The 16,539-nt window shown below is 37.1% G+C and overlaps 1 protein-coding gene across 1 annotated transcript; it reads left to right on the top strand.

Annotated features, from left to right (window-relative positions):
* The first annotated feature begins 571 nt into the window (after positions 1 to 571).
* Positions 572 to 16,330, top strand: LOC117216737. Its single transcript, XM_033463700.1, has 7 exons — positions 572 to 1,138; positions 2,971 to 3,215; positions 5,416 to 5,547; positions 10,960 to 11,062; positions 11,136 to 11,328; positions 15,351 to 15,432; positions 15,659 to 16,330. Exons 2-7 carry the CDS (start codon positions 3,063 to 3,065, stop codon positions 15,803 to 15,805), a joined length of 810 nt encoding a protein of 269 aa, XP_033319591.1. The 5' UTR covers positions 572 to 1,138; positions 2,971 to 3,062; the 3' UTR covers positions 15,806 to 16,330.
* Positions 16,331 to 16,539: the final 209 nt, after the last annotated feature.

The raw sequence follows: 16,539 nt of genomic DNA, 5'->3' as shown, positions 1-16,539 counted from the left end.
CTTGTAAATCCCTTTCTGCAAGTAGCATGACAGTAAAGTAAATACAAGAAAGATACTTTAGCAGAAAAATATGCTTTGCATGTTCGTGCGTAGTACGTTTAGCAAAGGGAACAGGTAATTTTGAGCAAATACTTGTATTCCAGCGATAGTTTTTTCAATTTTTTGTCGTAAAACAGTTTCAGATGATATTCCATTGTTGCATAATATGAATCACAAGAATTTATTTCCGTTCTCTGAATTTACGCACTTAGATTTAAATAATCTCGGAGTTTTTTTTATAAATTATATCATGAATGGCAACAGTAAATATGGCAATCATATAATTAAAGAAGTATTTTTCAACATAATAGTCACACGTACTTAATAGATCGATACCATGGTAAAAGGTTAATGACATATGATATATCTAATTATGCAACGTCTGTTGAAATTTAATATCATTGAGATATGCAATATAATTTACTATCGACTAATTCCACAAATTGTACACCGCAGAATTGTACAAGTCGAAATCAGAACTAATCTTAGCACGCAAACCTAAGTAAAAATTGACTCGATTAATATATTTAAATCAGCCTAATTATATTAATAATATAATTGATAATTAAGATCTTGATAAACCGCAGTAGCTAACCTAGCAAATCCACACCCACAATTTTAGTAAATAAGTCCTCATCATATGACGCAAACTATTTTCTTGAGTAAGCATACTTTAAATATTTTTTATTCTGAACCAATGCTCATAGGTTGCCTTTGTAATCGCTGTCTTGATGTTAGGGGTGCTTCCGTGAAACTTCACGGCCCTGGTCACGAACCAGCAGTCGAAGGTCGAGTAGTATAGTGGTAGATGGTAACGACGTGAAACGTGACGCATATAGTAACAGTGTACGTCGAGGGGATGTACTGGTATGTGGAGTGTAGAGAATCGACGTCGGGAACCAGCACAGGGTGGCTGACTTCGTCGAAGCGACGCGACGTCAGGGTGGATTCACGGGGTGGTTGGTAGTCGCGTGCTCTCATCGTCAGGTGAACAACTTTTGTATGGATATAATCGGTTTACCAAATATTTTTCCGAGTTACTGTTACCCGTATCGGGATCTAGCCACGTCTCCGTGACACGCAAAACTTCTGCATCGTCGTGAGTATTAAAGTTAATGTTACCTTTTGCAAAATAACGGTGCACGAGCTCGTAGAACAGAAGAATGTTAGAGCTTCGGTCTGATTCTAATTGAGGGCAACGTGCACTTCATCGAATCAATGAGCGTCCCTCGAACATTTAAAGAATTATCTTGCATTTAAGGAAGACAATTGGAGACAATTACTCGAAAAATATATAAGTCATGTGATTACGTAATTTACATATGTTCTCCCCATTTTCATAATAATTGAGTGCTTAAAACACTGTTTCCTATAGTTATGAGAAGTAGTATATTTCTTCTTCAATGATGAAGGAATTTCTTTCCCCTTCTTTGGGGAGGAACTTGTCGCTACGTAATCTTATGCAGAATGTTTTATTCAAAGGTATTTAATTTTTTAACAGTTATCTCGAATCGAATGTATTTTCTTACCGTGTTTGATTCGGGACAGAGAGAAACGATTTTGTGGCTTATTTGAAAGTAAAATGTTTAGCATTACAGATCGCAACAATTGTATATACATTGTTAATGGTCTTAATATTGAAAAGCACGTTGCGTTGAATTCCTCGTGAATTTACTCGTCTACGTTAATTTGAAAAATTATTACGCTCTTTTAAATATGAAAATTCTCTTGTTAAAAGATTCATTAGATCCGAAAAATTCAAATGTACGATGATAATCTTTCATTACAAAAATGAAATTTTCGAAGCACCTCGTAATACGATCGTTGTTTCCACATAAAATGATATTGATGGTTTTATGCAAACATATCCTGAAGTTTTTTTTCATTTTACTCTCAGCTATTCGCATTTCCCGCTCGAGTACGTTATGAAAATATTTTTATGGATAAATCGAACGTAACATTCTTTTATGTTACTCGTATTTCTATTGAATGTGTTCCGAATGGAACCAATTTTCAAAGATAAATTAAAAAATTAAATAATATATGTATATTAAAATTAACAGTAGGAGGCAATGATTATATTGTGGAAATGAACTTTGCCCGTCCACTAATCGTTCTTCTCGTCGTATTTTCTGTTTCAAGCCAATCAAATTAGCGTTGTTATTACCTAAACTTTTACACCGAATATGTTTTATGCTATGTTAAAAAATGAAATAAATGAATTTTTCGTACGAGTCGCGAGATAAATTTTCATCATACAGAAATTCACTTATTGTTAGTAAAATGTTTCATCACGTAAAACATGTTTACTTGATGTTTTAATTTGAGCTATATCGTACAAAAGTCCGGGAACTTTCATTGTAATTGAAAATTATTAAAAACATTGAAAGATCGATTGTAACATTCAGCTGGAAAAGAATAGAAATAAAAGTATCGCGCGAATCAGCGAATAACTCTAGGCGTTAATATTCCTACGTGAGAGAGATTATTATATAGCCATGCAGATTAGTATCGCGTCTTTTTTCATAGAATAATAACTTGTTAAATCGATAACAGATGATAACGGAACCAAGTGCCTTGTCATGCGACACGATGCTGTCACATTGTTTTGATATTGTCTCTTGATATTGAATATCTGCATCTGTAATTTTCTCGATTCGTCTACTTAAAGATAAATAGTAGACATTTCAAGTTTTATCATTAGGAATCAATGTAGTGTTATCAAGTACGTAATTTTATCACTAATTATTTGATAGTATCTAATCAATTAATAATTACTCGACAGTTATCAAGCAAAATCTTTTCGTAATCTTAATGATTAGTACATTAGGAAAATTACAAAAGTTTTGCAACAGTTTTAGCAAGAGATATAGATAAAGCAAGCTTGTTCGTTCTCTAACCACTTTTGAGCAACGTCCATTTGATTTTTAGCATAACTGCTCACGTATGTAGCACGTGTTCCCTTACACACGATGCTCGTGATTTGTTCGTCCTTTTATTAAGAGGAAGACACCGGGACCGAGATGGCGCAGGATATCCCGGAGGCGACGTACGTACCGGAAGTGGAGGAGGATACGAGAAAGGAACGAGAACGGCGGGCTGTTGAAGAGGGAATGGCCTCGTGGAGACGACGAAAGGAGGAGTTGCTACGTCAAAAGCACCGTGAACAGCGAGAAGTATGCGTCGTAAATGACTATTATGTTAACTCGAGCACCGTTCACGTCACTGGCCTTTGCTGACCATGAGCCTCTTTGGCTTTACCAATTTCGTTTGGTGTGGTTGTCGGCGATCGAATGAAGATCAACAGTACACATTCGTATCGACAACAACCCTTATTTTTTCCCTTTGATGACATTTCTTCGAAAGCTCGGCAATAACCGTGGAGATTTACGAGGCTGTGTAAAAGATTTTTCACGCTACAATGGGATTTCATGTGGTCACAGCCATTCAAGCCCTGTAAAATAGAAATGGGGAACAATATCGAGAATGCTAGATGGCACTTAGGCTTGTCATCATAGTTTACTGCACGAAAATAGTCGAAGAGTAAAACAGTATGTTTTTGGTTCTCTCTCGGCTGTAAATTTTGCCAACAACGTTTGATACACAACTTAATGGAAATGATTTACAGCGGAACGTTTTATTAAAAGGCACTAAAATTTTCAGTAAAGTGGTTTATACCTCGCTACGGTTTAGATTTCGTTGCAATTGAAATGTTATTCCTTTTTTTACGTAGCTCGCGAATGTTAAAGCGAATCGTTGAGCGTAATTTGTATAAACCGTATCATTAGTAGCTGTGCTGTAATTACTGCGTATATTTGCCTTGGTAGTTGTAAGAAATATTTCACTAACGAGCGCAAATGTTTTCACTGGTTTTAATGGAACTCGCATGTACCTTTAGATATTGTTAGTTGGACTACATTTTTATCCATCATTTCTAACGATATCCAATGTAAATGGATTATATTTCTTTCGCTATGATGAATCGCAAACTGTTAAACGACAACTGGGTTGACAGGCAGAAATTTCTATTACGTTAAAATGGGAGACCATTATTTAGTATGATTAAAAGTAGATGAAAGTAATAACTCCTTTAGTTACGTTCCTAAATTTCCTATGGGTTTTAATGATATATAAAAAATAATAAAAAATAAAAATACAAAACAAAATAGTTGCAAGGCTCAAATTTTTTTTTTTTAATATAATCTAAAATTTTTTTATTTTAGTTCTAATGCATGTTTTAGAAAGATGGAATTTTTCTTTAAAAGGGTTGTAAATATCCATTTTATTACAAAAACGCCAGAAATGGGTATTATCAGTGTGAGCTCGAATTTCTTTTTTACTACAGGGAAGAATTTCTGGTCGGAGATACATATGTGTGTAGTGGCTAGCCAGCGAAATTCAATAAAAGATTAAAATATTCAGGGTTGTAATGTGCATCCGAATTACTTACCTTGAAGCGCCAACGTTGGATTAAGAACAGTTGAATATTAGTAGTATGCTATAAAGGCTGTGCCAAGGAACTTTTCTTTAAATATTAATAAACAGGAGCATTTATCCGTAGATTACAGTGATGAATCAACAGAGAATTCCAAAATCCGTGACTTGTACTTCTTGTGCGTTAAAAGGCACGTCTCATTGCGATGCTCACAGAAAGGGATTACTCGACATTCTAATGAAAATGTTTCGCTAAAACCAAGTTAGAACAGGAATTTAAAGCGGTTCATTTTCTTTTTTGTTTTAAATGGCATTTATTAAGGCTTAGCATTATTCAAGTTTTTTCTTATATAACTCCGTAATTCTTTAACCTAGAATTACGTGGGAAAATATTATAAAATGTTACACTAAGCATTAAAGTAATCTAAACGCAAAATATTAAAGTTAGTTTAATGCTATTCCAACGGAATATATTCGGGTTTTAAATTTTCCATCTGCTAAAGTGTATTATCAAAATATTAACGTACTTGCAACCGTGTTTTGGGAAAAGTTATTATCTCATAAGATTTCACTGGAGAAATATTGATATCCACGGTAAGCTGGTGAAAAGAGAAAGTTCAGTTTTGTTCAAATCTTCAGCAGATTTATAAAACCACGCTGAACGGTATTGAAGGAAACTTCGCCCTTTAAAACTGTGCGGACAATATGGACTCGATAAGCGCTCAGCAGAATCAATCTGTGTAGCGTCAGACAAGCGGAACGCGCCAGTGCAGTATTCCCAACAGTGTTGCCTATTTTGGATACATTTATTTTCATGTTAATTCTAATTAGTTCACATATATGCTTTTACATTTATCTACACTTTTTTATCATTAAAAGGTAGAAATTTGTAAATCAATCAATCAAGCAATAAATTAAATAACTGTTTCTTCCTTTTTATAGCTCCAGCAAATCTTGGAGAATTATTCGCCTTGGGGTAAACCAGGTGGCGGTGCTCCTTGTGCTGCAACCCTTAGAAAGAAAAACGTTCCTCTAGAACCCCCGGAATTATCAAAGTGTCATAATTTCAGCCAGGTAAAGTTTTAAACAATTTATGTACCATTTAAATAAAAAAATATCGAACTTGGATAAAGAGATATGTCATAATTTTCACTACATTTGACATAAATTCGATCGTCTCTGACTAGATAACCATTGACATTTTTTATGCGATACGTGGTTATTCCCTGCTTTTTTGCTATTTTTGCTGTCATTTTTACGTTGCTACACTGTCGATTCGCAGGCAATGGATTTCTGTCAATCAATGACATTCTCTGGTCTTGATAAAAAGTTTGTTGCATGCGCAATATCTTTCGCATAGATACTGGGATTACTAACCTAATGATTAAAAATACATGCAAATAATCCAAAGTATGAATGAAATTATTAATCACGAGCGTAAATATTTAAACGATTTTTGCCGATTTTCGAGCTTTTCAATGTTCGTAATAAATTTCAATTAAGGACGAATTAAAAAACTTGCCACTCCTACCGCATCGCAGACATGGACAAAATCGCGATAATAGTGAATATATTTTCGCAAATTGGATGCTATTCATTCATTATGAGTGGCGTTAAAAACAAAAATTTGTAAATCGATTTCACGGGGAAAACACACGCGTCGAAGTTCCGATTTTTATTAATCAATCACATATTTAAATTTTATTAATTGATTTTTTACAGTCACTCAATTTTTGCATTAAATTAAAGAGTTTTAATCAACCGACCGCTTGGCATTTTTGAAAATGTTCATTGCTTTTTCATTAAGTATTTTAATATTAATGCATGAAATGCGCCACAATTTGCAAAGACATGAATTAATCATTCTCAACCTACAGTTTTAATCATAACCAGCTTTTCAAGTAGACACGGTTAATTATCATCAATAATTTAACCTATTATTCTCGTGCTAGCGATTTTGTCGTTGCAAGTAAATATTTAATTATACTTTTCTAATTCATTAGAACAAATAATCTCATTTTTCTTCCAGCGATATCTTACCTTTTAACATTTAATTTAACATTACATTTAACGTGCTTTATTTTTACTAAAGAGCTTCTCCTGATTAAAAATTAACAGAATCATACGAAGCAGACGAAAGTCAAAGTTGTTTTATTTTTAATGAAAATGAAATTCTTTTGAAATTCCTCCGTTAATTCAATCTGAATGTTATAATTCACTGTATTACCTGAAATTCTGAATGAAATTTGTTTCGCTCGCCTGAAGTAACGTTACCATGTTATCCATACCAACAACTTACCAAAGCAAAAGCCGCGCGGGAAGCCAAGGACGATGAGTTCACGAAATTCCGGGCACGAAAATCTACGAATAATATTATTCCTTGACGTGACGTTATATTAGGTGAAGTAAAAAGTTCTGAGCGCTTTTTCGCTTTATTTCGACGATGAAATTAACATAGTCAAGATTATTCGATTTAGATTAAATATGCGCCGTTTTGTTCGATTACTTTTGTCCATTTTGAAGGCAATTTCATAATTCCGCGGTTGAAGAAGTCCTCGTCCCTATTGGTAAAAAACTTGACCAGCTCATTTTCACAAGCCTCTCTTGAGGCCAGTTTTGTACCATCAAGAAAATTTTGCAAAAACTTAAAAAGGTGATAATCGCTTGGTGCCAGGTCTGGACTGTACGGCGGATGCGATAGAACCTCCCAGCCAAGCTCTCGGAGCTTCTGACGCGTCGTTAAAGATGTGTGCGGCCTGGCGTTGTCTTGATGGAACACAACACCTTTCCTATTGGCCAATTCTGGCCGCTTCTGGTCGATCGCCTGCTTCAGTCTGGTCAGTTGTTGACAATAGAGGTCCGAATTAAGTGTTTGCCCCGATGGGAGCAGCTCATAATGGATGATTCCCTTCCAATCCCACCAAACACACAATAAAACCTTCTTGGCCGTTAATCCACGCTTGGCGATCGTTTGGGCCGGCCCACCGCGATTGGACCACGATCTTTTTCGGCTGTTGTTCTCGTATGTGACCCATTTTTCATCGCCAGTCACCATCCGCTTCAAAAATGGGTCGATTTCGTTACGTCTCAACAAAGAATCGCAGGCATCAATTCGGTCCAAAAGGTTCTTTTGCGTCAATTCATGTGGCACCCATACGTCGAGCTTCTTCTTGAGACCAGCCTTATGCAAATGGTTCCAAACGGTTTTCTGGCTAATCTTCAGTTCCTGGGCAATGGAATAAGTGCTCACATGCCGGTCCGACTCGACGATTTCCATGATTTTATCCACATTTTCGACGATTGGCCTACCAGAGCGTGCCTCATCTTCGACGTCCATATTACCAGAACGGAATCGTTGGAACCACCGCTTTGCTGTTGCATTCGATACTGTACTGGGTCCATAAACAGCACAAATTTTTTTGGCCGCCTGCTCCGCCTTTTCACCTTGGTCGTAGTGGTACTGAAGAATGTATCGAATTTTCTCTTTTTTTATCTCCATTTTCGAACGCTGTAACACACAACTGGCTTCACCGAACACAAAACTGACAAAGAACCTTTTTGATGCGTAATATCACCTTGAAATCGGTGTATACTATGACTCGATGCGATGTGCACATCGTGAGATATGGCTCACTAAAGACATCTAGCGAAAAACGCTCAGAACTTTTTACTTAAATCGATCGGATCATATTGATGTTCTTTACATGCTTAACGATTGTTAGTTAACGAACCTCGAGTAGATCTTTCTCCACGATAATTCTCGATTAGTAAGATAATTTGCTTGTATAACTTCTCACAATTTTGTATTAGGTCGCAGGAAATTGAGTACTTTACGTTCATCGAGAAACTTATTATTGCAGAAGCTCGATGATTCTCAGAAATCCTTTCTTCTAAACAGTAATTAGTCCTAAATAATAATAATTAACGTTTCCAATTAATGACACTTTTCGTAATCCATTAAAAGTTCAGGATATTTTCTAGTTTCTATAAAGATGAAAAGTTCGTGCGATAATAATGTAATATTACAAACGTTTCGAAATGAGCAAAGTCCAATCGTAGTAGTTTGCGTAAGAGAAATTTCGTAATGGTCTTTCCTTGTACGCTAAACGCGAAACACCTTTTTCGTGGCAATAACGTCGATAAAGACAGAACGTCTACATAGTCCGTTTCCGGTCAGACCGTAGACGTATCGTTCCCCGATCACGTAAAGTTAGAAACGTTTCTACTAGCTTCAACAAGAAAGTCAATTTCTCTTGCAAGGAGACGCGAAAATTTCCTTGGAAAATTCCGACGAAAAATAGACGGCAACGTCGCGTTGTCCCTTTGTTTTAGACATTAGTCATTCTGAATCGACTGTCGAACTTTCTTTTGGGAAATTAAATTACATGAATAAGAATCGAAAATTTGATAATGTTGCGGGATGAATTTAACACTCGAACGTTCGTATTTTCTTCGAAAAAAATTCCAGTGACATGTATCGGAAAAATCATGTGTACAAAGGTGTCTAAATGTGTAACAAGTAAATGGTCTATTAAAAGTTTATCGTAATGCTCAAGTGGTGAATTCATCTTGAATATTAGGATACAAGGTGCAATGATTTCGAGCACGTGCTTGAATGCGAAGCAGCCACCTTGTGGGTGTAGGAAACGAACCTTGGAAACTGCTTAATATGCTATGACGCCGTGTGCTTAGCTGGCACCGCTCTGGCCGTGGGGTCGACCTGGTCCGGGTGGAGTTCCTTGGAGGGATCCCAAGTTGCTGGGTGCGCGCTTCCTCGAATCTCTGGTACGCATATTCCTCGATGCGTTAGATACTAGGACCCATCAACGATCAGCTTGTTAGTCAGGCTTTGTTTCTCGTTCTCAAATTTGCTTGTAATTAGGGACTTTGGGTTTGTGTTCTTATAAATTTCACATTTATGTTTATTTATCCCCGGTCTGTTTAATTTTCATTTATAGCTAGGAATCACTTTAGCATACACTAATCGTTCACTTGTTCATAGATTCTTCTTACCTGAACGTTAAAATTTGTTGGAAATTGGCTGGAAAGTTGTACATAGGCTTTGTTCGTACACCTTCGTTCGTATTTATACACTTACATGGAGCTTGTAGATCGGGATTGCATGAGCCATTAGCAAAGGGAGATTGAATCCTTCGAACCGTACAGAGACGAGATCAAGGCGTGCTGGGTTTTCCGTCTGAATTTTTACGACTTGTGCATACGCAGGTTAAAGTCCCGTGATAGAAACGAATGCAACGACGCGTACCGTGTCGGTAGGAACGGCTGTAGGTTTTTCTATCGAGCTGGAATATCATCGTATACAGTGGGTGTCGGTAAACAGCGTTTGATGTGGAAATTAGCGCTTATATGAACATGCTTTCGAGGCACGGCGGTTGCGTTTCCGTGGAGACGCGGCTTCAATCGAGCACGCTATCCAACCCAATCTCCTTTCGGGCTTTCCTCTGCCTCTTAGCCTCAGCCTGGTCAACCATCCTCAAGGATGAAACTCTTAATTTTTAATTAACCGCTGTAACATCCCTGAACGACAAACACATAACTGTGCCACGTTACTGCGTAATTGAACGATCCTCTGACCAGCTTCCATAGCCCGAAAGTTTAAACTGAAATTTATTAGCGCGTTCCACTTCAGCCAAGTTTACTTCTTCCTGTACGTAAACTCGTCCTCTCGCTATCACCCTTCCTACTCCCTGTTTCTCTTCATCCTTTCCACTGCAGGTCCCTCAGCGCGTGAATCTTCCTTCACCTCTTCAAAACCGTTACGTTTTCTCTCTTTCTCGGCATGAAGCTGCTTCCGGGCATGAATTTATGGAAGGTTTTCTGTTTTTCTTCTTAATAAACCACACAGCCTTACTGTAACTAACCAGCTAACTAGAATGACGTTGATGAATGAACGATGCAACCGCGTTAAGTCAAGCCTAGACTAGCTAAGCGATTACTGATTATCTGATGATAGATTTTTCTTGTCAGCTCTATTGCCCTTCCTCGTGATTTACTCTTTGATTTTCTTATTCGTTTTTAGTTATTTGAAGAATTTTTCCCTTTAATTAAGTTTTCAACCTTCTGAGCTTCGTTCTTTTCTTTTTTTTTACTCGACATTGCAGATTGAACGATCGATATTTTCAGTGGTTAAGTCAACGCGAATCAAGATACGATTCTAATTTCAGCTTCATCAGATTTTGACGAACGATACTCAATAAATGGCGTTGTTACTTTTATCAAGATATGCATCCTAACTAGAAAGCGATGGATTTAACAAGATCCAAAGAGTTGGTAGACTAGAAAAAGTTTGAAAGATTATATCTAATGGCACTTTGTTGGAACACTGCTACGTTGGTAGATGTTAGAAGCGATGAACTCGAATCGAAGACGCGAATATCAATGAACTCCTGTCTGACTTAAGTCGATTCGATTTGCACTGCACAAGCTGCATCGGTTGCAGCGAGTCATCACGTTGAATCCTTTCAGGGCTGGACGAGCAATTCGACCATCGAAAGGCTACACAGAAGGAGTATTAATCCTTTGCCCGTCACGAATATGAACAAGTTCTTTGATGATAAAGCAGAACCAGGTAAACGGATGGAAATTCTCGGTGTCGGCGTGGGAAGGTCAGCATCCGGTTTCTAGGTCAGTCTATTTCCTAGGTATCGCTACGGATATGCAGCTGATACAGGACTCAAAAAATCCCTACAACGAGGAAGTTCAGGTGTACGAATTGACCGGGGGCGTGGAATTGGTCCCTCTTTTAACTAGCAGACGATATTGCTCGCAATCGCAATTGCAAAACAATCGTCACGTTGCCACCGATGCCACTCGACCTGGATACACGATAGACCCGTACGTATTATGTTTTGAAAATGAATTTTCTAGGTACTCGTTAACGCTTTATTACATGCATCATGTTCATTTCTAATATCCGATTTTTTATACATTTTCGTCCATGCTTAATGTTGTTATTGTACGTTAGCTTTTTATCTTATGGATCGTTTTGATCTGTGGATACGTTCCCCATTCATGATTTTTTGTTCTGTTGCTTGGTAATGAATAATTTTCAGTTTCCTCGCCAGGTGTTCAAAGTTTCATTATCGTGTCGAGTTCAATCTCGACGTGTCGAAAGACACGCCATATCAAAATGCGACGAACCATGAGCCTACAATGCAGGTCTGGTTAGCGTTGTTACGCTACTCGGAGGATGTAACTGCATTACAGCAGTAATCAACCCATTGACCCGAACTCTCTCGACCTCGACAAGTTCAGCTGACGGTTCCTCTCTAGCATCCCTCTTCCTCTTGAATGTTTGTCAATGTTACAGTCTGTCGCTCTGTATGTTCGTCAACAGTTTTGCTTGCAATATCTCCCTCCTCTCCCTAATTTTCCACTAGTTTCAAGGTGTTTCGGCAACTAAGTGTTGAAAAATCGTTCGAGACGGCTGCCTCGTCGAGTATCGTCGTTCACGTCAGTCATTTCCCTTTTACTCTCTCTTTGCACTTTAAGATATTGCTTTTCTTCTCCGCCCCTCTGTGATCTTACGCTTTCCGTTTCGTATTATGACTCGATTTGTGTAATACGAAACGAGCGTAAGCGCACGACTAATTCTACTTGAAACGCACGCTTGTTTAAAGAAAATTTATTTGCGACAGTTTAAATCGCTGTTCGTTAGAATTTGAGGGTTTTGGCGGTTTTCAGATCGATCATAAATATTTTTCATTGAAAATGTTTTTTGAATCCTCTTATATATTCGCGTTATAATTATATACCAATATATCAATTACAAATTTGAAATATCAAAGTCTGAGAGGATTTTCCTCTCGAGAATAATGTGTCTTGAATAATTTAATCACGATAATAACTACTTTATTGGTTCGATCAAATGTCAGCCGTAGAATATGGAATTATATAATAATATTTTCATAGATTCTACAATTATAGAACTACATTTGCAGAATCTAAAATTATATTCTATAGTTATTCCATAATTTTAGATTCAAGATCCATTATTCCTTAGAGGATAATTTTTTCAATCTTTGACGTTTCAGATTTATCATTGGTATATTGATGAATGTTTCTCTTCGCTGACATCATGCACGTCTACGACTTCTGGATCAGCGCGAACTTCCGTCAAAGTTTGCACATGAAATTTTGTAAAGTAGCGTTATTACGCTGTCAATTAATCGTTTTGCCATTCTGTGCTCATTGAAATAATGTAGTGGAGGGCATAGGGAATATTGTTTTATCATGACGTCGTTGTACCGATTACAGATAGGAACACTGAGAGACTAATGTATAACGAGACACTTTGATAGCGTTTAATGGAATTTTGTATGAAGCAGCCGCTAGCGGCGTGTTACGTTGTTTATAATATGATTGGACGTCAGCGGAACACTGTGCAATTAATCATCGTTGATTATCGATTCCTTCGTAGAAGAAAAGGTGACAGAATCGATGCGATATATTTTTCTTTACGTTCTAAAATGAACCTTTCGATAATCGATCATTTTTAATCTATTACACCATTGTTTTCTTTTCCTTCATAAAATAACAGCGAGAAAAGAAGATATGTAGAGAAGGAAAATTCTAGAAATGGGTGTTCTAATTCGATTCTTGCGTTCGTTAATGAAGGGACTCTTATCTCGCAGAACGATTCTTGAGAAAAGAAAAGACAGCGGAACAATGTCTCGCACTTATTTCTACTGTCAGTCCAGCGACTAAACAAAATTTGATGTTGAGCCAAAAAGACACGGTCAGCAAACCTTCCAACAGTTTCTACCTTGATCTTCTGTAACTTCTTTATAAAGTTACAAGTTTAAAACAAGTATCTCTGGAAGATAAAAAAATTCTTTTCCATTGGCTCGTTGCGTGTTTCCTTTTAATTAGTGGTTCGTGTTCCATTTCAGTTATGCAGATTCTAAATATCTGGAAAGTTGGAAGTTGCCATTTTCCAACAACTCGATAGAACTTCAATTTATTCCGAAAGTTTTCTGATCGTTATAACCTCCGTTGTTTTCGTTGGTCTACTTTCGATTTATCTTCTATTCTCTTCCTTATAACATGGAGGAAGATTTCTTCCAGCTAGTAAAAAGCCAACACATCCTAATCGCAAAAAAGAGGGATTAGCCCTTGTAGAATAAAAATATTGCACTCTCATCGGAGTTTCTGGACTTTTATCTGCATAATGTCTCGCACGCTAGTAACTATTAAAAAGTAAATACCCTCAGTGAATCGCTGTCCGACGTAGTCTCGTAGGGTAACATGGCGCTTATCTCTTCTTTGAGAGGCTGGTTAAATCTTCCGGGACAGATGGGCAAGGAATTATCTCGAATTCACGCTTGAATTTTTAAAGAACGTAAATTGATTTTTATAATTTTTTTATAATTTTTATAATTTTATAATTTTTTATAGTACTTTATTCATTTCACGAAAACGAAGAGCAAAGTCGTTTCATTACATTTTATCACGAATTTTATTTATTTACTTTTATTGAATTGTTGCGTCATCGTACGAGCCTCCTGTAAATTGATCAAACTGATCAACTTTTAACAATTTCTTAATTTACTTCCACGATTTCCAATTCAAATACTAAAGTTCAACTTGCACAGCAAATTCCAAGATAAATTAACAAAATTCTTTTCGCGCTAATATCATTATTCTTTCTGCTTTTCAGTTTATGAAGTCGAACAATGTGGGTTCTGAATAGTTCATATTGCATCAGTTTTACATTACTGCATGAAATTTATTTGCTCGCGAGAAAACATTGATAAAATTGCACGAAACTACGGTACTTGGATAATATTCGCGTAAAAAGTCAAGTATGGTTCACAAACAATATTGCAATAGTTTTCTGAGGGCTGTAGAAGTTTGTATTGCGGCAGGTCTCTCTCGTAAGTGGAAGCGCGGTAACAAGTAGTTGGCAAACGTGTTTGCTTCATACATTAACGTCGTAAAAAAGGCTGCTATCGTTGCGGCGACCATTGTTTTGTAGACACTTTTCTTGCTTCTTACGATTCTCTTAACGTGCTTTCACATTACACCGTGACGTTTGCCAACTTTTTCAACAACGTGACTCGATGAAAGTTTTATAGATTCCGGTGAAGTTTATCGGAGAAATAGAGAAGAGTTTTCCTTTCAACAAGAAAGCTGTTTCAAGAGTCGTTCCTTTTTCCTTTTTCGCCATTTATACTCTACTTTGTCAAAATATTAGTCTGCTTTCTGCGCTGGATTTTAAAATCCATTCCAGCGGATTAAAACTTATTTTTTTGTATTGAAAATAGCATTTGAGAGCATTTGAAAATAGCCCGCGTTCATTTTGAAGTGAATTTCACAACACTGGTATTATCGTAACTTCCCATACGAATCGTAATGAATGTTGCGGCCATTATCTGAACCAGCGAAATCAAAAGTTATCGTCGGAATATTTATATCAGCCGGTACAGGCGAAAGCCTCACCTGCGACTATCCGCAATTTCACCGCAGTTTTCAATATGTGCGAAGCGATTATAGACCACAATTTCGGCCGTTTCTGATCGAATGTTCGATCGATAACTATAATTTCCGGTTAAACGTTTTGGGAAAAGATGTTGTTCACGCACGAGCGGCTTTCTTTGTACACCAAAAATTCAGAACACGACCTAAAACGCGTGATTCGTTTCGACGAAACTTCGATTTGTTGCGTTACACGAGACACGTGTCCGGGATGCAGGAGCAAAACAATGCGGAGCTTTCGTGTCACATATTTTTTCATTTGCCAAAGTCATTCGGATCAATGTGTTTGAAAAGTAAGAAGACGTAATGAAAATGACAAACGAGTCGAATAATATTGAAAATATTGAAACCTGCCAAGCTTATCTGCGTCGCTTTTGTAGATTGCGATCGTTGGAGGTTGAGAATCGCGAATACATCGCCGAACTCGCCGAGCAAGTGCAACGAAAACGAGAGAAAGCATTGGTAAGTGTATTGCAATCGATAATACATCAAGCTAACTCGATCTCTAATCAACAGATGACTTGATAAAATCAAACGATAGCGTACTGCGTTCGAAAGTAATATTTCCAATTTTTGAATGAATAATAATGTATTAGCTATTTTGGGATTTCATCAAGTTTCGATCCGCAATCGCTTAATTTGATTCGATTCTACGATGCAGCTTGTAAAGGGATGCTTTTTATTCCAGGAGGAACAAAAGATTGAGTTGGAAAGCTGTCGAAGACATTTCGATACCTGGAGAAAGTTGTGGGGTCGGCCGGGTCACGGTGCACCCATAGATCACGCCCATCGTAACAATCTCTACAACATTCTCTACCATTCAGCTATCTATTGAATTTCTACTTGCTGCACTGTGCAAAATCAGAACTGCATCTTCCACTTTCTTTTCGTGCAATGGAGGAACTTGTACGAAATCTCTTTATGTTACGGGAAGAATTGCTACAGGACGAGCAACTATAAAAGATAATAGGTTCGCGATTCTACAATACAATACGACGATAGAACGACGGAGTTGCAGGTTTCCTAGGAGAATAGATCTAGGAAGAATGGAATTTAGTAAGTTTTCGAGTTGATAGAGAAATGATGGGTTGTTATGAAATAGTTTGAAGCTGTTTGCAATAAAACAAGAAGAGAATGAATCGAAAGTTGTGGATCAGAAGCGTTCAACGTAACACGATGTAACTTAATAGGTGGAAATATGGAAATGATGATAATGTGTATGATAATACGCGAAGCAGTGTATACTGCGAAATTAATTAGAGATTTTGTAGAATGGAGAATGGACCGCGGGGAATGTAGAATTAGTTAACAAGATTTTAATTGTGCTTTCGAGAATCACACAGATACACGTTTTTATTATTTGTCGTTGCATCTCGTTATCTTGAAAAAAAAAAACACCAGAAATAGCGTGTTTTAATATTTTACATGCGTATTAGACACACGTCGCCATAAATGTATATCGAACTAGCTCGAATTAGCCGTGTTTACACGCGTACGGGAGACGCTCTATTTTGAGTTGTTTTTTAAATATTTCGTCTGTCCATAGAAATATGGAAGAGAAATCAGTAC

Source organism: Bombus bifarius, unplaced genomic scaffold, assembly GCF_011952205.1.
Source record: "Bombus bifarius isolate JDL3187 unplaced genomic scaffold, Bbif_JDL3187 scf7180000007973, whole genome shotgun sequence".
Classification (NCBI taxonomy): domain Eukaryota; kingdom Metazoa; phylum Arthropoda; class Insecta; order Hymenoptera; family Apidae; genus Bombus; species Bombus bifarius.
This window is presented reverse-complemented; position numbering and strand designations above follow the sequence as displayed.